This window comes from Prionailurus viverrinus, chromosome D3 (genome assembly GCF_022837055.1).
Source record: "Prionailurus viverrinus isolate Anna chromosome D3, UM_Priviv_1.0, whole genome shotgun sequence".
NCBI classification, from domain to species: domain Eukaryota; kingdom Metazoa; phylum Chordata; class Mammalia; order Carnivora; family Felidae; genus Prionailurus; species Prionailurus viverrinus.
The window spans coordinates 95,477,385-95,499,322 of NC_062572.1; the positions used below are offsets into that span (position 1 = coordinate 95,477,385).

The 21,938-nt window shown below is 59.0% G+C and overlaps 1 protein-coding gene across 5 annotated transcripts in view; it reads left to right on the forward strand.

Annotated features, from left to right (window-relative positions):
- Positions 1–21,938, forward strand: part of CTDP1 (CTD phosphatase subunit 1) — a 56,802-nt gene that overhangs the window by 16,151 nt on the left and 18,713 nt on the right. For 3 of the 5 annotated variants that reach the window (XM_047827317.1, XM_047827313.1, XM_047827312.1), the window contains exons 6-11: positions 1,927–2,017; positions 3,776–3,942; positions 5,035–6,024; positions 7,398–7,539; positions 8,113–8,316; positions 16,327–16,486. In XM_047827317.1, coding sequence (XP_047683273.1) covers positions 1,927–2,017; positions 3,776–3,942; positions 5,035–6,024; positions 7,398–7,539; positions 8,113–8,316; positions 16,327–16,486 — 1,754 coding nt within the window. Of the gene's footprint in view, positions 1–1,926; positions 2,018–3,775; positions 3,943–5,034; positions 6,025–7,397; positions 7,540–8,081; positions 8,317–16,326; positions 16,487–21,938 lie in introns of all 5 variants that reach the window. The other 2 variants (XM_047827315.1, XM_047827314.1) reach the window with 1 other exon arrangement.

Sequence of the window (21,938 nt, forward strand, 5' to 3'; positions counted from 1 at the left end):
GGGGCGGAGCCCCGAGCTTGGCCTTCACCCCGCCCAGGGGCAGCTGGGGCCCGGTCCGCCCTGACGGACTGTGGATGTTGGCACCTGCATTGTAGGTGCTCACAGCTCCTTCGTGGCCAAATAAAGTACTTCCGAATGGAAATATTTTTACGGGTTGGTTTTGGTCTTTGTTGACGGAGAAATGACTTCCGAATCCTCCTCTACACCTAGCGCCCCGTAGGAGGTTGTTAACCACGAGCACATCGGCTGTGTGTGGAAGTTCCTTCCTCGTGCAAAAAGGAACTTTCCTGAGATGTGAACGTGGTGGGACCACTCCGTGGAACTGTCGTACCAGTGAGCACCAGCACCCTGGGTGGAGGAGCGGTTAGGTCCTCGGGTGCCCCCCTCAGGCTGCCTCCTGGCACAGGACGACTTGCCCTTCCCCTGCGGAGCCTTGGCATCTCTCTGGACCTCCATCAGGAGGACCTGCATGGGGTAGAGAAGATAACACCGGTGTAAATAGAAGGGCTTGGGGGAGGCGTCCCTGGCAGTCCAGAGGATGTTCCCGGGGGCCTCAGCCCTGCAGAGCGAGGCCGTCGGCGCCCTCTGCGCCTCACGCGCTTTGTGCCTGAGAGTCCACATCCAGAGATGTGGCAGGAAGTTCCCCTTCCCGTGGGCCAGCGTCCCCGCACGGGCGGGTGCAGAGCCCCTCGGCCGAGCAGCACTGAGTCCGGGGGACCCACAGGCACCGCGTGGCCGCCTCCAGCACGGGCGACGGCACCGCGCACGCAAGAGGCCCTGGGAGGAAGCCCGTGGCCCGAGGGACGGGTGCCCCACGTGGCTTTGAGGTGGTCGAGACTTCAGAGGGCAGGACGCTGGCACAGGCAGGCCCTGGGGCCGGGTGGGTGCGTTCTGGCACCAAGTGGGTGGACTTGCTCGTTGGCAGGAGACTGCTGGGGCCCTGCCGTGGTTTTTCACCAGTTTCCAGCCATGGTTTCTACACCTTCCTCTTCCTGTCACCTTTCACGTTCTGAAAGTTCTCGCTTTCACGGAGTGTACGTTTTTAGTGTAATTAGGATATGTCTCTTTTTATTCGGATAAAACTGTTAAGCGTTTGAGGTGCTTTTCACTTACTGTAGAGATTCCAGTAATTCTAGGAGAAGCTTCAGGTTTAGCCACCGAGTGACATCAGTGTTCATACGGGACTTACGTTTTTCTTACTTAGTAAGGATGTACATTTGTAACGTTTTTTCTCTGAGTGAGCGTTGTTTGTTCATAAGCGCACAGATTTAAACCCTTTAAGTGCTGTGTGGAAGGCCCTGTGCGCGGCGGTGTGGGGCACGCGGTGCAGACACCAGGGCCCTGGGGCGCACTGGCTTTGATGGGGGGTGTCTGGTGGTCCTGGGGTCCCGGCCGACAGCAAGTTGTGGAGGTGGGCTGCCGTGCCTGCCTTCACAACGATGAGGGGATACACCCTGAAAGGGTCTCCAGAGGACGCGGCCACATCGCCGGATGGGCACGAAGTCGCCCGGCGCCTGGCTCACTGCTTCGCAAACGGCCGAAGGTGCGGGGAAGCTGCACGTGGCGGCACAGTGGACTCTTCAGTCCCGGCGCCCCACACGCCACAGGCTGTGTTCACGTTTTTGTCACCCCCGCGCACCGCGAGCATCCCCGGGGCGTGCTGCTGAGCCGTGTTCGTCTTCTGTTCTCAGCCAAGTCCCAGGTAGTGTTAGATGCAGTAAACGTTCCGCAAACTCATGCCTTTAAACACAGTAGAAGGAACCGCGAGTGAATCACAGTCTTACCAGGAAAGACGAGGGCGGTGGGTGTCCGTGTGTGACGCTTTGTGTCCCTGCTGTCCTCACAGCACAGTAGGGGCTTCACCACCTGCAGAGCAGGACATTCGCGGCTCACGTGTCTGACCTTCATTTTGTTTTCTTTCCAAAGGCTTTTTAGACCCTGAGAAGAAGCTTTTTTCTCATCGAATATTATCGAGGGATGAATGTATTGACCCATTTTCTAAAACAGGAAACCTTAGGTACGTACCTGGTTGTGTTCATCTCCGGGGTTCACTGGGAAGTTTGTGGCGGAGAGAGCACCAGACCCGTGATTCTGGGTTTATTCCCCCCATTCCTTCGTCCCCCGCCCCCCGCCATGGCACTCAGAAAGCCTGCTGTCTTTCCACCACAACCCTGCCTCTCCCCACTGTCCGAGCATCCAGGCAGTGGTGGGCTCCTGGGGTGGGGCTTGGCTGGGGCCCCAGAAGTCGGGGGTCTGGGGAGGGCAGCTGAGAACAGGGCTGGGACCTGAGGGATGAGGGAGGTGACAAGCCAGGGGATCGGAGCCCTCCCGGGCACCACAGCTTGAGAGGAGGAGGGGCTGGTATTTCCTTAGGGGCTTGCATGCTGCGAGTCCTGCTGGTTCGTCAGATCTGGAGTCACATTCCCACCTCTTCCCGGCACCGCCATGGGCCCCTGCCTGTCCCCCCTCTGCTCTTAGAGCGGGCGCTCCCACCCCATCCAAAGGCTCCTGGACATTTCAGGACTTGGCCCATTTCTCCCCGGAAAGATAGCCCCCGCCCTCCCATCCTGATACGGCATCAGTTGTAGTTTGTTTCCTTGTATGTTGCTTCCTAAGGATACCTGGGCAGTGACAGCGAGGCCTGTGGCCTTCTGCCACCGCTGGGCTTCCTCACGGAGTGTTCCGTGTTTCAGATTCAGGCCCCCCCACCCCGCCGCCCTAGACCTATTCGAGACCGTAGGAGCCAAGAGGAGAATGAGCACTCCTTTCAGAAACAGATACTGTGTTTGCTAGTTAGCGTCACACTGATGAAAACAAAGGACGATGGGCGGTGCTGTCCGTGACTGACTCGGGGGGAGGCTGCCTACAGCAGCAGCACTGGGGAAAGGTGGCCCACTCCCTCCCCGGCAGGTGACCGGCACGTGGCTCACGGAGGTGCAGGCAGCAGGGCTCTCTTCCCAGTTTTTACCTCCCTCATCTAGAGTTACAGGTGCCAGAAAGCATCAACTCTGTCGTTATTTTAGCTGCCATGTATTTTGCCTACGGGAAACAGACTCCGAGTAATAATAATTTTGGACACGTGAATGTGCGTACCTGGGTGGCTGTAGCCGTCAGCCACTAGAGAACGGAATGGTGGGAGGCAGTCCCCCCGAGTTTATTTCCAGATCCGAGAACAAATTCGCTTTGAATTTTGAGTCTTCCGAGCTTGTCCGAAGCTCAGAATTGTGGACAGAAATAGAATTTAACAAGGCTGTGTGAGGGTACCAGGACCCTTGGTAACGTTTCTGCTGACCCCACGCATTCTAATAGTATGTTTGGACTCAAAAAGAGACCACGCAGGCGCGCTGCAGGAAACCGTTGTCTCAGCTGAGCTGTGAGGTCATGTCCTCCCGCCTTGACCTGGAAGCCTTTCCCTGTGGAGGGGCAGCAGCACGCTGGCCACTGGCTCGTTAACCTGCTTTTGTAAATGTGTTGGGACGTGGTCGTTTGTGCAGTGTCTGCCAGCTGCCCAGGATGGGGGCACGGCCCCCAGACGCTAACCTCTCTGCACCGTGGCTCCGCCTTGAGGAACGTCACAGACGGTGGAGAAGGTGTAGCTGCTGTCATCTGACTTCACCTGGGAACTTTGAGAGTTTAAATAGCTAAACCAAAGTCCTGCAGTGCGATTTCCGGCTGTCTCTGATGAATCTGTGATCTACTGACTACTAGAAAAGATTATCGTGACTCTGAGTATTTTTTGTAAAGTGTGCTAGTTCTGGTGCATTTTTACTTCCAGAAATCTCTTTCCCTGTGGAGACTCGATGGTGTGCATTATTGATGACCGGGAAGATGTCTGGAAGTTTGCCCCCAACCTGATAACCGTGAAGAAATACGTCTACTTCCAGGGCACAGGGGACATCAATGCTCCCTCTGGGTCACGGGAGTCCCAGGCGAGGAGGAGAGGTGGGTGACCTGGTCGGGAGAGGAGTAGCTAGCCCAGACCTCCCTGCGTGTGTCCCGTGTCCCGTCTCTGCCGTGGCTGCCGTCAGTCCGAGATTCACTCTGTCGTCGTCTGTATTTCAGTGGTTGAGACCGACACCCAAACCAATGTTTGGTTTCCACTTGGGTTTTTTTTTTTTTCAATAGCACTAATCTAAGTATTTTCGTAATTGAATAAAGATTAAGGAATTTGCTTAGTTTAGTACATCTGAGATTTGTTATCCTGGTTCTCTTTCTTTTCTTAAAATATTTTCATTTATTTACTTTTGAGAGAGAGGAGAGAGATCGTGAGCAGGGGAGGGGCAAAGAGAGAGAGAGAGATAGAGAGAATCCCAAGCAGGCTCCATGCTGTTAGCACAAAGCCCAAAATGGTGCTCGAACCCACAGACTGCGAGATCGTGACCGGAGCCAAAATCAGGAGTTGGATGCGTAATCGACTGACCCCCCGGATGCCCCGTCCTTGTTTCTGAGAAGACAAGCAGGACGCTGGGAACTTGGCCATCGCGGTCCTTGGAAAGCATGAGCTGTGGGTTGTAGCACCTCCAGCTCCTTGGTGGGTGGCGCTGTGCCCTGGCCCAGAGCCTTCAGGGTGCCACACGGCTTCGCTTGTCTGGTGAGCTTGAAGCCAGAGTCTGTCTGGAGAAAATCCAGAGTTTTGGTTGGAAGTGTTTCTGATGATCTTTAGTTCATGAGATGTTCTGAGGTGGGCAGTGATTGCTGGAGGTGCAGGCCAGGAGAAGGTGGGACCTGAGGGCGTTCCTGCGGGGCACAGATGGGATGGTACAGCCAGAGCAGGGCTGGGGGTGCCGCCCACGGGCCGTCCACCCACAGCGTGGAAACCAGCAGTGTTCTGTACGTTTAAACCGCTGTAAAAAAACAAAACCAAGTGGCCATCTATGGCCACAAACCTGGAATATTGGCTGTCTGGTCCTTCCAGGCCACAGGCTGCCGAGCCCAGGTTGGAAGCGTGGTGAGAGCAGACGCAGGGCGCGCTCCCATTGCTCTGACAAGCGAACGTTAAATACCGGTCCCCTTCCCTTTTGTGTGCACCTGTAGTGGCTCAGTCTTCTAAAGCTGCCGACGTCGTGGAACACGCTCCGTCCGTCAGGGAGACCGAGGAGGGACGGCAAATCCCTGGGGTCGAGCAAAGTAACGGCCTTGGGAAGCCCACGAGGGAGCTCAACGGGGGTGTCTCCCCACGGGGAGGCTGGCCCCTGCCTGGGCAGGAGGAGGACAGAGGCGCCCGGCCCGCCACCCATGGCCCCTTGGCTGATGGCAGGGGACCCCCAGCATGTGCTCAGCCGCACGGTCGGACATCGCTGGAAAAGCGGCCCGCTCAGGGCACGGCAGGCGGTGACCTGGACTTTGACCTTTCCAGTGACAGCGAGTCGGACGCCCAGTCGTCCTCTGAAGGCGAAAGTGGGGAGAGGAAGGGCCTGGAAAGGCCTCAGGGCTCACGAGATGCAGGGAAAGTGGCGCAGCGGGGAGGCCCTCCTGGTCCGGGAGGGGAGAGGCCTGCGGGAGCCAGTCCGTGTGGAGAGTCTGCCCCGGGCGAGCATCTGGATGTGCAGGACGAGGACGAGCGGGACGGCCTCTGCGGGCTGGGCGGGGGCTCTGCGGACAGGAAGGAGGCCGAGACCGAGTCGCAGAACAGCGAGCAGTCGGGCATCACGGCGGGCGAGTCCCTGGACCAGAGTGTGGAGGAGGAGGAGGAGGAGGAGGAGGACACGGATGAGGACGACCACCTGGTCTACCTGGAGGAGATCCTCGCTCGGGTGCACTCTGATTACTACGCCAAGTACGACCGCTACCTCCGCGGGGACAGCCAGGAACCCCCTGACATACGCAAGATCGTCCCTGAGCTCAAGAGCAGGGTGCTGGCAGACGTGGCCATAATATTTAGCGGTCTGCACCCCACAAACTTCCCCATCGAGAAGACGCGGGAGCACTACCACGCCACAGCCCTTGGAGCCAAGATCCTCACTCAGCTGGTGCTTGACCCCGACGACCCCGACAGGGCCACCCACCTGATTGCTGCGAGGGCAGGTAAGCGCCCGTGCCCCAGTCCTGCCCGTGGTGCCCCCGGTGCCGAGCACATCCGCGTCGGTCTCGGGTGACCGCTCTTCGAACAAGCACATCTGCTCGTTTCGTGCGGAGTTTTCAGAAGTTTGTTTCTGTGCCCGTGTGGCATTGTGTGGGTGTGTGCTGTGCGCGTGTGCCTCCCGGTCACCGCCACACGCTCCCTGTAGTCGGGCTCCTTCTGGAGTGGGCGGCGCCCGCGGGTCAGGTGAGCATGAGGGGAGCCCAGTTACCGGTCGTCTGGCTGCTCGGTTCAGCGGGTGAAAGGGCGGCTGAACCTGGGTTTGAAAACCGGACACGGGTTCTGGTGGGAACCGAGTAAGTCAAAAGGGATCGAAACCCGAAAAGTGAAAATTAAAGTCGTTCTAAGGAAAGTCCCTCTCAGACGCTCAGGCTGCAGGAATTTCAGCCAACAAAACGGGCCTCCCCGCCCGCTCTCTCCCCCCCAGTAATGGGCGGAGTCAGGAAAAACCACCTGGTTGCTAAAAGAAAAAAACAAAACAATTACCGTTTCTGCATGGTTCTCACAGACCGCAGCATGGTGTTTTCTGAGCAGGGATGCCCCCGATGCTCCAGGCCGGGGCCTCCAGGTGGCAGCCTACCCACGGGGCAGGCTTCCCCATCAGGCCAGCTCTGTCCCTGCATGCATCACATCCTGTTTGACGGTCGCATAAAGGGGCAGATGGAAGGAAGCTCCATGTTGGTGTGAAATGTTGGGAGGTCCTAACTGGGAGGGGGGCCGGCTCATGGCAGCCCCCACACCCCGTGTGTGCAGCGAGCCCAGAACCCCCACCTGGGCGCAGCAGGTGTCCCGGCGGTCTGTTAGCCATTCCAGGGACACAGCTGCATGCACGTCGGGGGACACCGCATTCCTCCCTCCCAGCCTGCACCGGGCCTGTCCATGCTTCAGCCCGGCTGTGCCTGCCCTACCTGGGCTACAGTGGGTGCAGGGGTGCTGAGTGGGGCCCTGAGCATCCAGCAGAGAAGCGGAGATGAGACGCAGCTGGAAGGGCATCTGGGCAGCGTTCCTGCAGCAGCAAGCTGGGGGCATTTGCACACATCAAGTGCACGGTCTCAGGGAAGAGTCCTTGGGCAGCTGGCTGCAGGTCACGGGGGCAGTGGGAAACTCCCCACGGAAACAGATGGGCGCCTCCTGGCAGGGGTGAGGGGGTCTAGCGAGACCCCACGGCGGGCCCCTGCTTCGTGGGGTGGGCCAGGGGCCGGCAGCACGGACAATGAGATCCCGGATTTGAGACACGTTGATTGTGCCAGGCAGAGTGATTCAGGGCTGCCCCTTGCCCGCGGCCAGGCTGGAGTGTCAGGCTGTCCCCCCCCCGCAGGCACAGAGAAGGTGCGCCAGGCTCAGGAATGCGGGCAGCTGCACGTGGTCAACCCCGACTGGCTGTGGAGCTGCCTGGAGCGCTGGGACAGAGTGGAGGAGCAGCTGTTCCCGCTCAGGGCCGACTACGGCCGGGCCCAGAGGTGAGTGCCACGCCCGCTATCCGCCTCCCCCTCCCCTGGGGTCCCCACGACCCAGGCCGGGCCCTTGCTGCCGGGCCGGCGTTCCCAGCCCTGCCGAGCACGCGCTGTGCAGAGTCACTGCCCGCGCTCTTTGTCCGGACAGTGCCATGCGGCCTTAGGTCTTAGCAGGGAAGCTCGGTTTGCCTGCATTTCCTTCCTGGCCTTGGGGCGGTGTCGTGAGCCACGTGGAGGCTTCACGAGTGCCAGCAGCGTGCCAGCGGCAGAGGGATGGTGAGGGGGGCAGAGGGGAGTCTGCCGGGCCTGGTGGTGCTGCAGGAGAGGCCCCGTCTATGCATTTGCAGGGGGAAGGCCTGTTCTGTCGAGAATGGCCTGAGAAAACGCCTCCTGTTCTGTGTCTGAGCTTGTTTTGGGGTAAAGTTCGGAAGCGGGCGTCGGGGGTGGGGACCGCAGGCCCCGGCTGAGGTTCCAGGCAGGTGCTGGGCATAGGCTTTCGCTTGCGGCCCCGCTAAGCGGCAGTTGCTGGGTGTTTGGGTCTGTTCCAGTGCTTTCTCGGCCCTTGTTCTGGTCCTGCAGGGAGGACGGCCCCGCAGCCTTTCCCGACAGGCAGGGTGCACTTCCGACCGCCTTGTTCCACCCGACGCCCGTCCACCCCAGGGCCCAGTCTGGGCCAGAAGTTCGCATCTACGATGCCAACACGGGCAAGCTCATCCGGAAAGGTGCTGTGGGTCCCGGGCCCCCCAGCTCCCTGGCGGTCCACACGGAACACTCCTCCTTCAGGTACATGAGCTTGGGGCAGCCGTGCAGCAGCAGGTGGCCGTCTGAGCCCCTGAGACCGCGCACACGTTGAGAGTGGACCAAAAGTGGTGCTGGCGGGACACGAAGTTGGGGTTTGCTCTGTCTTGCGTTGGGGCTGGGCTCACCCGCTGTGGCATCGGCCTCTTGTACAGTCTGTCCCGTCTTGGGCCCCAACCCTGGAACAGGTCGGGTCAGGGTCTAGCCGGTGAGATGTTCTGCGCACCCCAGGCACGCTCTCACATTTGCCCGGCGCTGTCTCCGACAGGCCGTTCCGTCTGCGGATTGGACCCGTGCCCTGATATCGGCCCACCTCCCCAGCCCGACCCCATGGTGGCGGCAGAGGAGCCAGCTCTGGGCACCCCCTGGTGTCTGGTCCTGCTTCCTGCCGAGATCTGAGTGAGGGAGGTGGTGGCTGCTTGTAAACGGGAACGGAGGGGAGACTCTTCACTGGGTCAGTCCTGCGCTCCCCTGTCTTAAGTCTGAGGATTCAGGACACGCTCTTTGCCCGCTGGCACATTCTGTGTGTCGCGAGAGTTCGTTTCTACTGCTGAGATGGTGAGCTCACCCCACTTCTGCGGTCCCTCCATTTGAGAGGAGCCTGACAGGTGTGCAGGATGGTGGGGTTCAGGCCGCTGTCAAGGCTCTGGGGAGGCTGGTGTCGGGCCAGGCCGTGGGGGCCGTCTGGGCAGGGCAGTGTCGGGCCCGGCCACGCGGGCACAGGTCTGCAGAGGTGAGGTCAAGGGAGCCACTCCCGTGAGGTCCGAGGTGGACGCCGGGGCCCAGGAGGCCTGAAGACAGGGACGGGATTAGCGGAGATTTTAGAGGTGCTTCTGATAAAGTTCTGGTCAGGGGCTGTTAGACACACTGATGGACCGTGGTGCCAGCTCGGCCGGAAGCCAGCATGGCAGCAAGAGAAACGTGTGGCCCCGGAGCTGTCGGGGGCAGCCAGGGAGGCCTGAGGGGAGCCTCAGCCCAATGCAGCGCCAGAGATGCGGTCCAGGTGGAGGCAGGTGTGCGTGGACGCTCCAGGAGGGGAGACCGGGGCAGGAATGGGGGGGTGAGGGGGTCAGGAGAACAGGACTCAGCGCCGTCAGCTGGCAGACCACTTACAGGTGGCCACCTCCGTGCTGACCGGCAGGTCACGGGACCGAGTGCACTCGTTCTGCTCAAGGAGCATAGACGGTTCTGCGCCCCCTTAGCCAGCGTCTCCCCTGGAGCGTGTGCCCCGGATCGTGCGGTGGCCCGTGGCCTGCCTCTTACAGGTCTGATCCTCCTGCTGACGGCGAACAGTCCTGGAAGCTGTGGTTGGGAGGCCCCGACACGGTGGCCCAGCTTGTGTGGAGCAAAGCCAAACACGGGGGCTGCGGGGGCAGGGGTTGGGGTTTGAAACTGTCGGCACAGCTGGGACTTGGGACAGGGCCTTTTCAGCAACGCTGCTGAGTGTTGGTGCTGAGACACGCCCGGTGAACGTCAGTGCTAGTACCGCACGTGCTGGTGCAGGACACTGGGGTGCGGTGGGAAGGCACGTGGCGGGTGGGAAGGTGGGGCCTGGGCCCGTGCCTGAGTCCGTGGGGCTGCGGGATGCCGTAGTGCCAGCCTTCCCTGCGTCACGCTTCTTGGGGAGAAGGCGTTTACGCAGGCGGGGTGAGGGGAACGTCACTGGGGCGTGGCCGAGTTTCTTACCCTTTCTCGCAGGCAGTGCTGTGACCCTCTGTACCGATGTCTCCACTGCCAGGCTCAGCCAAGATGGGCTGCAAGGGGTGGTGTTTCCCCTGCACCCTGGGTGGCTAGTGGTCCTGAGTCGGGTTTGGGGGGTTCGTGGACCGTGGGACTAGGGTGGGGGTGTGTCCTGTCTTCAAAACTGTGCTGCAGTGGCCTCAGCCTTCGGTGTCCACGCACTTCCTCGTGGGCTGTACAGTTGACAGCCCCCCGAGACCACCCCGCGAAGCCCCCCTCCGGGCCCCCTCGGAGGACTAGCGCCTGACCTCGAGCGGAGCGGTAGGGCCCGTGCTGCTCACGGGGTACGAGCTGTGGGCCTCCGTCAAGCACCTAGAGCCCCCTCCTTGGAGAGGCGTGATGCCGCCCTTGGGATGGTCGTGTGGTTCAGGTTCCTTTCGTGGGTGACATCTGCAGGGAGTTGTAGTGCGCGTCACAGGGCGGTGTGTGCGTTGAGAGCGTCCACAGCACCTGACTCACAGCTTCCGGTCATCTCGTGGTGGAAGGAGGCCTGAAATCCACGCCGTACCGATGTTCACGTGAACAGTTCCTGTTCTTTAGAACCTGCTTTTCGTGCTGTTGAAGGTTCAGTAACAAAGCTTTGAGTGAATTGTGAGTGTAGACAACAAACGTTTGGAACGTTTCAGACTTAGGTTCAGAACGGTTTGGGGATCATTCAGCCTTGCTCGAAATCAGTGGAAGGATGCCAGGAAATCCAGGACGTGGGAGAAGAAGTGACGGGGTGTTGTCTGAGCGCACGTGCAGGTGGAGAGTGAACGTGAATAGAGCGGAACGCTGCTCTCCTGGAACGCTGACGGTCGAGCAGCACACACCTGCCCTTCTGTTCTGACACGTGTGTGTGGCTTGTGTGAACAGTTTCAGATGACTGAAAAACCAGCGTTTCAGCTCCGTCTTCTTGGAGGAAAACACACTGAGCTGTGGTTTATTCAGAGGTGGCTCTTGGTGAAATTTTCTTTTTTGAACTTGGAAGCGTGGTTTCCGCCAAATATTAACTGAATCGTTGCCGGTCCGTGTAGGTATGCGGAAGGTTATTAACAGCGACCATTGAATCTTACTAATCATGGAAGGGTGGTGGGAAGCACCGCTGTTTCCAGACCAACATGTTACCCTGCTGTGGTAGATTCCATCAGGGGCAGCTTGAGGCTTTTTTAAGTAACTCTTGTCACCTTGTGTCAATTGGACTTCCTTTTTTGTGTGTAGGAAACCGTATGTTCTAGAAATAGCGACTGTCGGTAGAATTTATGGATAGTTCTGCTTTCAAAATTGACGAAATGACACACAGGGAAGGTGACACCCATCTCAGCAGCAGTCTAGAACTCAGAGGAAAGGGAAACAGGAGGGGACCGGGCACATGCGCTCACGGGCATTGTGGGGTTGCTCACGACCCCATGCGTTGTTTCGTCTTTGCGGCCATAGAGTAAGGTCTTCCTTTCCATTGAGACCTGTTTATTTGATTTCACGTTGTGCCCCACACGCCTGTGTCCATAATCCTCCCGGCACCCGCGGCCACCCGGACATCCACACCCCCAGGCCTCGCAGATGGAACCGTGGGCTGCGGGGCCCCTGCCCGCTGCCCCTTCGAGGCTCTGGGCCCCCTGCACCTGTGTGTCCAGGGCTGCAAGAAGGAGGGCCCTGAGATCGGTGGCTCGGCGCCATTCTGAGCCTGGAGCCCCACGTGGACCCCATTGTGACAGGCCGCCTGGAGCTGTGGGCGCGGACACCGCTCCGTGCACTTGTCTGAGGCCCTGAGGATTGTGGGTGTCTGTTCTCTTTGTTTTGATGTTTTTGGATCTGGGCTGGGGACCCGCCTAGAGGTCAGAGCTCCTTGGGGCTCTCCCACTGTTGTGGACGTTCACGGGGGCATTTCTTCTCCCCCGTGAGATACCCGTGTGCAGAGCGCTCAGGGACAACGTGGGGTAAGAACAGGCTTCGTCCGGTTGCTGGGTGCAGTCTACCTCAGGCTTCCGCAGGCTGGACCCTGGTGGGACCCTGGGGTGCAGCGGTGAAGGGGAGGCCTGGTCTGGGGCAGGGGTGGGGCAGCCAGGACCACAGAGGAGCAGGGAGCGCTCGCCAAGCTGTCGTCAGACCTTCCCTCTCTCCCTGCAGGGATGGGGCCAGAATTCTGAATTCCTTTTTGTTTACCCATCGTTAAGGTGTGTTGTTAGTTGTGAGCATTTGGGGTTTTTTTATTCGAAGTTGTAGTTTGAGGTCACTGTAGACCCACAGGCAGTTGTGAGATGTAACAGCGGCCCTGTGTGCCCTTCACCCAGTTTGCCCGGCATCTTGCAAACCTGTAGGCCCGTCTCACGGCCTACTGGCCCGGCCGTTGTTCTGACATGGTCAGAACCTCCACCGGCAGGGGGCCCCTGACGCCCCTCCCCTTTCCACCCCCTTCCAGCGCGCCCCCCACCCACCCCACTCACCGCCCCTCCCTGGGGTGTGGCGCACACAGGCGCTGTGTACGTGACCCCCACTCGCATCCGTCTCCACTGCTGCCGCGTTGCTGGCTTTCTCCTCTTGGCTGCAGCGTCCTGCTGAGGAAGACAGCCGGGGCGTGTCTAGCCTGGGTCCTGGCCGGGAAGGCTGCTCCCAGCCTTGGCGTCTGCTCAGTCCCTTTCTTCAGGACCCACTCTGAGTTTGTGCACAGTGTGAGATTCTAGGGTGGGGGTCAGGTTTGTTGCCACTCTGGCACCCGAGTCAGATGTCGAGGAACCTCTGTGCAGGTCTGTTCTGGGTTCCCCACCTGTTCCCTCGATCTGCATACATTTGGGCCTTTTTTCTTTATTTTTTTTTTATTAATTTTTTTTTTTTTACCCATGTATTTGTTTTTGAGAGACCGAGCACGAGCGGGGGAGGGGCAGAGAGAAAGAAGGATACACGGAATCCGAAGGAGGCTCCGGGCTCCGAGCTGTCAGCACAGAGCCCCACACAGGGCTCGAACTCACAAACCGTGAGATCATGACCTTAGCCGAAGTCAGACGCTTAACAAACTGAACCACCCAGGCGCCCTGGGCCTTTTCTTGATGTTGAGGTGAAACATTTCGCTTTTCACCTTTAAGTATGATGTGGTACCTGTAGTTTTTCTGTAGATGCTTTTCCCAAATTTCCCTTTCTTCCCATTCTTCTGTGAGTTTTTATCCTGAATGGATATTAAATTTTTCCAGATGCCTCATCTGTACTCCTATCACGTGGTTTTTTGTCTTTGGCCTGTCATTCGAATTCTGTTTCTCTCGTTGGCCGGTAACATTTCTTTCGCTGTTTTCAAGAGTGTTTTCCTTGTCTTGAATAAGAAGTTTGACGATGGAGTGTTTTAATGTGGATTCGGAGCTGTGTTCTCTTTGGATCCACTCAGCTTCTCGAATCTGGAAGTTTAATGTCTTGCCCAAATTTAGGATGTTTCCAGCCCTTGTTCTTTGAGGACTTTTCCGGTTCCGTCGTGTTTGTCCTCGTTCCGGGCTCCTGGACACCAGTACTGAATCACGTGTTCTTCAGGCTGCTCGCTCTTCCTTTTCAGTCTGTTTTCTCCCTGATGTGTAGACTGAGCCGTTTCTCTTACGCATCAGGCTCTGTCCCCTTTGCCGTGACGTGGAGCCCATCCAGTGCAGTTTTAAATTTTCACTTATTGGCGCGTTTCCGTCCTGACGCTGCCCCGTGGCGCTTCCCTGGCCGCGGTGGCTGTGCCAGGCCTTCTCCTGCAGCCGCGTGACCGGCGCTTGGCGGCCTGTCGAAGCCTTTTCATTGCGATGCTGTCCCACGTGCCCGAGAGTCCCCAACCTTTGCCCCCGCAGAGTGCACCTCCCCGGCTGTCCTCCTCCTTCGGCTTGAGGTCTTGAGCTGTTCTTGGGAGGACAAGGGGTTTTCTTTCTTTTTGTTAAGTTTATTTATTTTGAGAGACGGTGCACGAGCAGGGGAGCAGGGGTCGGGGGTGGGGAGAGAGAGTCCAAAGCAGGCTCCAGGCCATCAGCCCAGACAGAGCCCGACGAGGAGCGCGATCCTGTGAATTGTGAGATTGTGACCTGAGCTGAAACCGAGGGTCACGCTTAACCGACAGAGCCACCCGGGCGCCCCACGAGTGATTTTCAGCTGAAGCCTGGGTGGTTTCACGGCACGTTACGAGAGCCTTGACCTTACTCAGACTTCGCGTTTGGCTGTCTCCCCCTGGCTCTGCTCTGGCAGCACGGTGGACACACCTGTCCCTGGTGGGGAGCCTTGGGTCCTTGTTGCTCCTGGGCCAAAGGGTCACCTCGGGTCACCCCCCAGGGTCGCCACAGACACAGGGCGGGTGGGTGTTCATGTTACAACCAGGTGAACGTCAGCGTCTGACTCTGACACCTCCCAGCCTGGGGTGAGGGTCTCATTACTTGTCCTGGCCCCAGCCACCAGAGTCTCCGTGGACACTGCATAGTCGGGTGCTCATTACCTGCTGGCCCGGAGGAAGATCCTGACCCCCCCACTCTGCGTTCTCTGAGACCAGTGACGGGGGCATGGTTTGTGGTATTGGCCTGTAGGAGAGCAAGTGACCGTCTGAAGCTTTCCTGTTCCGCAAGGGGTCCCTCTGTGGGTTTCTCCTGGAGAGATCAGGCCACTCTTTGGGCTTTGTGTCTGCCCGTTGGTGTTTTGTGTCGCTGGCTCCTGGCCCTCTTCCGTCAGCCCTCGAGTCAGCTCTCTGTGTTCCCCTGCTGGCGCCCCCAGGAGGATGGCAGAGGCCCAGCTGCCTTCCTGGGAGTAAAGTCAACTTGTGATTCAGAATAGACCGTGAATCTTTTGTGTTTCATTTCCTCTTGCATTTACGGTCTCGTTTTTGGGGAGCTCTGCGAGCAGCATGGCATGGGGGCCTTGCAGGTCGGGAAGAGGGAGCTCTCCGTCCTGGGGGTTTAGTCCACCAGAGCTCACCACGTTAGACGAAACTGAGCCATTACACGTTACCACAGTAAAAGAGCTGTGCGGTAACGTATTAGCTGCTTTCCAAACGGGAAAGGAACATAACGCTAAGAATGGCTTGTCTTGCCCTTTTGTGACTCTCTTGCTCCCACCGGCCTCTGCACCTGCCTGTTGTGCTCCGCCCTTTGATGGAAACACAGGAGGAAATTCTGCCGCCTCCCGTGTGGCGTGTCGTTGGTGAGGGGAGACGCCCTGGGGGCTGGGGGCCCTTGACTTACCGGCCGATTCGGTGTCTTACAAGATGAAGACAATCACCCCCTTTCGAGGGATAGCGCCCGAGAGGTAGGCCGGCCGGCGCTCCCTGCTTACAACTGCAACTGCTTTTCCGAAGGGAGACTGTACGTGGCTGTTTTCGGTAGGAAGATAGGAGGCCGTTTCCCGTGGTCGCCCCGGGGGCCTTGGCTGCGGGGTGGGCGGCGGGCAGCATGGTGTGGACGGCAGTGGCGAGGCTCCGGTGTCAGGTCCTCGTGTCTGTCCCTAACAAGTCCCCCTTTCGTTAGACACGCAGCCGCTGCTTTTCCGTGTTGTGGCTTAGACTTCGTACCCGCGTCTTCTTCAAAATCAGGAGGCTTGGCCGCGTCGTCAGTGTCTCAGGGAGCGGACGTGTTGGGTGGTGACAGTGGGGTCGGAAGCGTCCTCGTGCCTGTCTCAGGGCTGTGACCCACCTGAGAGCGCGTGCTCCGGGCCTGCCGCCGACACGGACGTGTGTGCCGAGGGCACCGTGAGACGCTGCGCGGCCGGGCCTGGGATCGGCTCCGGGGAAGAGCCTTCTGGAAGTGCTCACTGGTCTTTTGTGTTCGTGTTTGATTGATGGGCGGAACCGTGCGGCTGGAATGCTGGGTCGCCTTCCCCGGTGCCCGGGTGGACGGCGCACCGACTTCAGTCCCCGCAGCCTGTGTCTTCAGTTGGGCAGCTCGTTCTTTCTGTTCTGGGCAGAATAGAGGGTTTTGCTGCGTTGGTTTTGTTTTTTCTTAAAAACTCTTGCGGCTTGCTCAACCTTACTTTGAGGATAAGTACCTCTCCTGCTGGTTTCTAGGAACGTGCTCGCCAGCTCTTCATGTCTTGTTCTTCGCTCTGAGCCGAGGGACACCCAAGAGCAGCGGTGCTGTGCCGGGGGGGGGGGGGGGGGGGGGGGGGGGGGTAGTGGGCGGGGTCGTCCGCTCTCAGCGGGAGGGAAGCGCGCGGGGAGCGGGGACCGTGGAGGGACAGGGTGGCTTTTCGTAACTAAACGCTCTCTGTGCTTGTTTACGAGCTCCGAGTCGGGAGGCCGTGGAAGCGCCTCTCCTCACGCGGGCCCTGTGACGTTCGTTTCAGAGTGGTTCAGCCGCCACCACAGATGCTCGCTCAGGAGCTGCCGGACACCCGACGCGGAGAGCGGCCCGGCCCCGGCGGGAGGAAGCGACAGCCCAGCATGTCAGAGACCATGCCGCTGTACACGCTGTGTAAGGAGGACTTAGAGAGTATGGACAAAGAGGTGAGGCCCGCGGGCGCCGCACGCCAGGGGCAGGGCGCCCACCGCGCTCACGCTCCGCCCTCGCTTGCCCAGGGACGCTTCCGCTGGCGGATTTGGCACGGCCTGGAGTGACGCGTCGGGGCATCGGTGACCCCGGAAAGCCAGGCCACGCCTCACCGGGGGTGCCCGCGTGCTCCCCCGACCCCGCCGTTGGCGAGGGCCCGGCATCGGGCGGGCAGGGCCGGGGCCGCCGGCGGCCTGCACTGCCCAGCGGGAGATCCGAGGTGACCTCCTGCCCGGGTCACGGGGGCTCTGAAACACAGGTGACGGTTGGCAGTTCACAGTAGGATCTTGTTATTATGCCACTAAATGGTTCTAGGCGACATCGGTGGCGTTTTTGTCTCTTCAGGTCCTTAAGTGTGGGAATAGTGATAATAGGGCCGTGAATCCATTTTGGATTAGAGGTTAAATACGGTAGGGATCTCCGTTTGGGACAAAACAGCCAAAACTGCAGGTAATTTTGTCATCTGCCCGGTGCTTCATCCCCTGAAAGGAGCCCGTCCGAGGCCCACTGGCCCCCAGGCGCCGTGACCCCTGCTCTCCTGCTCCGGCCAGTACCCTCGAGGGAGGGGCCCCCCCGTCGGGGTTTCCGTGTGTCTGTAGGCAGTGTGCGGGCGGCACCAGTGCAGAAAGCCACGTCGCGCGTCCGAGTGAACGTGGCGCCTTGTCATGCCCAACCGGCCTCTGCTTGGGACGGAAGCCGTGCGCCGGCCAGCCGGCCCCACGGCCGCCTGGGTTTCTGCTCTGGCACCGCACCGTGCTCCGTGCTCGTTGCCACCGGTGGGAGGGCCCCGTGCGTAGAAAAGCGTGTTTTAGTTTATCTTCAGTAGGGGAACGTCAGTGGCACGTTCGGTACAGAATCTTACCGGGAGCCCTCGTCTCGTCCCTTTCCGTCGCCGGTTTGCCTTGCGGCGCTTGGAGCCTGTCTGCAGGTGTGTCGATTCCCTTTCTTGGCCGTTTTTTGAATATTTAGCTGGTGGAGGTGCTTTTTTATTGTTGTTTCCCAAGTGTTTTCTCCGGAAGAATTTCCTCAGCGCTACTCTTTGGTCTCTGGGTCGATCCAGGAGGTCGCTGACCCCACAGAGACCTGGGGGAGAGGGCCGCTGGCGCGTGCCTCCCCCGTCCTCCCAGCCACCCTGCAGACGCGCACACACCAACCTGCTAAGTAGTGACAGCTACTTAGCTGTCCAGGTCAGGGGACGTCGGAATCTTACCGTGAAATGAAAGTGCTACGTGCAACTTTCTGTCACTTTGAGAGAAAGGAAAGGGAGCCTCCGAGCCTTCGATCCGGCTCCTCGGCGGTAGGAAGTGGCAAAGGCCAGAGCAGCCCGGCACTTGAGAGCTGGTGAGCCCTGGGCCGCCGTGGCAGTAGAGGGCCGCGTCCCGTGAGCCCCACAGGGAGGCAGGTGCCACGCTCGGGCGCTCACACTCCACCTCCGCTCCTCTTCCCCAATTCCTGGTTCTGGGCAAGCACGGCGGGCCGGGGGCTGCGGGGTTTAGGGGTCGGAAACTGAGCGGCGGGGAAGCGAGCGTGCGTGACCGTGCCCGTGTACGGCGGTGTTCCTGCCCAGCACGTGGCCGAGGCTGGAGAGACCTTCCCGCGCACCTGGCTGCTGGGGGCCCCAGGTGGTCTCGGCAGCTTTGCGCCAGGCCACACGGGGACGTCCTGGGCAGAGTGTGCCCCTGATAGGAGGGATACCCTGGTGTCAGAAGATGCCCGTTGCCGCGTGTGCCCCCTTCTCCTGGAACACACCCACGTGCCCGGAGCGGGCCTCAGAGCCCCGTTGTCGGGCGGCAGGAGACATGCCTCTGGAAAGCAGGCACGCTGCCTCCGGGGACGCTGGTCTTGGGCTGCTGCTCCGTGAGCTCGAGGCGGAGGCTCTGAGAGTCCCGCGTGGGCTTGGCCGGGTCTCGTGAGGCGCACTGCCCTCAAACGGATCTGGGTTCGCCATCGGGAGCGGGGAGCAGAGACGGTGAAAGGGGGAGATGTGTGACGATCGTGCTGCACACGCAGGTTTCAGAGAGTGTCACGGGCTGCAAGGCGGTGGCCGAGGTCTCTGGCCTGTGCCGAAGGGAGGGAGGGAGGGTGATGCTCCTAGGAGACTCTGAAGTAAATCTTTGGAGAGAATCCCGGGCGGCTTCCCCAAACCTGGAGCTGCTTGTGATAGAAGGGGCTCTTGTCTCTGCCGCTGACGTGTGCGACTGCTTTTGTTTTCTGGTGGTCTTTGTCCTTTTGAGATAATTCGGGGGGACTGCTGTTCAGCGTCGTTCTGGTTTCCGTAGAAATTGGTACTCATCAGAGACCTGGGTGGCCTGCTTTTTGTGCATTCGTTCTCGGATTTATCAGGAACGTTCAGTTGAGTAACCGAATGTCTCTTGTATCAGTTCATTAGTGGCTTATCTGCCAATACTTCAAATACAGTTAGGTTCCAGGAATTGTGAAATCTGCCTCAGGTCCCCTGGCAGGATTCTGTACCCTCAGCAGGCCACTGTCTTACTCAGTTCAGTAAACAAAGGTCCCAGTAAATAAGACTGACCAACATGAGCTTCCTCCGCCGTGACCACCCACACCGTGTCCTGATGCCCCCGTGCTCACCTGTGCACTCAGAGGCCACTGTAGTTGTATTTTTTTTAGTCCACTAGATGGGGCTCTTCAGACAGCCTGTCATCAGCATGGACAGGTGCTCCGCAGCCAGGGTGTCCCCAGGTGGGGGTCCATCAAAGGCGCTCAGACACAACCTCCAGCCCCCAGCAGCCCCGGTCCCCTTCATCCTCTCTCCCATTTTGTCCTGCCGGAGCTCCACTCAAGTCACCCAAGAGGCACAGCTCACCGGTGACAAAGTGCTCTAGGTCCTGCAGGGCCCGCCCCTGGGCTTTTGTCCTTGTCATGCACCAGACATCATGCTGGCGTTTCAGACCAGCATCCTTGCAAACCAGGGTCTGAGACAGAATCTTCCGGTTACTGTTTCCAGACGGTCCTAAAACCACAGCAGCGCCCCTCAGCCACGGCCTCCCTTTCCGCAGTTTTGGTCCCACCGCACTCCGGCCACAGCATCAGAAAGTCAGCGGCAGCCTGATGGCACGTCGCACGCCCCTGTCATTTACCTCCCCCACGTGACCACTAGAGGAGGAAGGGTGGGGAAGCTACGAGAGACACGCCGCGTTCAGACAGCTGTTCTCACAGCGTCACCACACTCGCCATGTCTTACCGTTAGTTTCTGTTAACCTCTCCCTGTGCCTGACTTGTGGACGAGCCGTGTCGTAAATGCACGTGTAGGGTTCGGGCGTCCACGGGGTGTTTGCACTGTACCTGCACGGATGAGGGAGGGACTGCTGTATACGCATGTTTAGCATGCCCCTTTCTGTTTCCAGTCAAGTCCTCGCCGAATGGTTATACTTTGTGTATCGTGGTTTACACAGCGCTTTCTGCCAAAGCTCGGTGACCTCGCCACGTGCTGTGGTTCAGACTGACGTGCTGGGCGCGCCCGCCCACGTGTTCATGCGGTGGCAGCAATTCTGTGTCATGCGTAAGACGGCGAGCCTTACTTTCTGGTACGGATGCCATGGTTTTGTGGAACGTGTAGGTTTGTTTCTGATGAGTACGCGCGGTGGGCTCACACCTTTCCTGCCCTGTACACAGTGGTCCTTTTCTTGAGAGGAAGTGGGGCCTCGGGCATGGGCGTGTTGGTGTCTGGGGCGTTAAAGGGGGGGCCCATCCGAGCTAACCGGAGTGTCCCCGGGAGCCACGTGACCCTGAGAGTCCACGAGATGCGTGCACCCTGGTGTCCATCCATGTGAACGGTCTCACCCATTTTATCGGCGGAGGAGTCACACGATGCTGGGGCGCTGCCGGGTGGTGACCTCAGCCTGGGGCCGCACACCAGCATGTTCCCCTTCTGCTTCGATGCTTCGCTCGGTGCGGGACTCGGGCATCGGGAGCGGCTTCCCACCCGATGGCAGGTCTGCCCCATCTGGCAGCAAGTACGTATTCTGAATAAAATAGGCACGTTGTCCATTGGCTTCAAAATGTTGAGATGAAGCAGCTTTATTCCAGAAGCTCCTCAGGACCCCAGCTTTGGGGGGACATGCAGGTGTGGCTGTGACACGGTTTTAATTGTGGTCGTGGTTGGTCAGTAATGCACTTGTGTTTTGTCCAAAGCAGGACCCACAGGGTTAATGGAGCTCTGTGCTCTGCCTGTAAGTCCTCGCAGGGCGTCGCGTCCCCGCGGGAGTCTGCATCACAGCCTTGGGTTTCCATAGGCGAGCTTTAGTCACGTGTGTGTTCGGTTTTTTTTGTTTGTTTGTTTTTTAACATTTATTTATTTTTGGGAGACAGAGATGGAGAATGAGTGGGGGAGGGGGAGAGAGAGAGGGAAACAAAGAATCCAAAGCCGGCTCCAGGCTCCCAGCTGTCGGCACAGAGCCTGACGTGGGGCCTGAACCCACAAACCGTAAGATCATGACTTGGGCCGAAGTTGGACGCTTAACCAGCTGAGCCACCCAGGCGCCCCACATGTGTGTTCATTTTAAGCAAACACACAAGGGAAGTGCGGAATGGAGGTCTCACTGTCCGTTCCGAGGTTGATGAGCAGTTTTTATGGTGGGACGTGTGGGCTGTGGCTCCAAAGTAACAAAGTTCCATCCTTCAAGTTAAAATGTACAACAACTTATTTTCAAAGTTAAAAGTTCAGTATCCTATTAAAATAAAATTAGCTTAGAGTCAGATAAGTAAACAAAGCGTTCGCCATATGTAATCAAAGGACCAGTCTGTGATGCCCCAGCACACGTCTGAGAAGCACAGGGAACACTGTGCGGGGAGGAAGAACAAACCAGCACTGGCCCCGGTGCTGGCCCAGGTGGGTGAATCCCTGCCTCCCACCCCAGCCTCCCTGGCCCCCTGTGAGGTCTGCAGCTAAGGTCCACAAACAGGAACAGCAGGGCCCTAGGGGCGCCCAGCCAGCTCAGCCAGGAGAGCATGTGGCTCTTGATCTCAGGGTCGTGAGTTCGAGTGCCTCGTTGGGCCTAGGGCTCACTTAAAACAAAACAAAACAAAACAATTCCTTAGAGAGAGGGAGGGAAGAAGTTGGTTCACGGAAATCAGCACCATGCAGCAGGGAAGGCCAGGCGATGCTAGTGGGGGTTTTGAGCATTTTTTTCTCCTGTGTCCCCGGCTCTGGCCCTCATTTTGGAGGGACGTACGTCTCTCCCCCAGGCTTTGCTCTGGGTCAGCCCGTGTCATGGAGCTGTATTGCCACTCTGGGGTAGGCACCCAAAACACAGAGGGTCTGGGGACAGGAGCCTGTGGCCCAAAGCATATGGAGGCTCCCTTCCCTGCCTCTTAGCCCCATGGGTCACCCCAGCCACACCATATTGGGCAACGGCTCAGGGTGCTCTGAGAGAAGGGCCCCCCCAG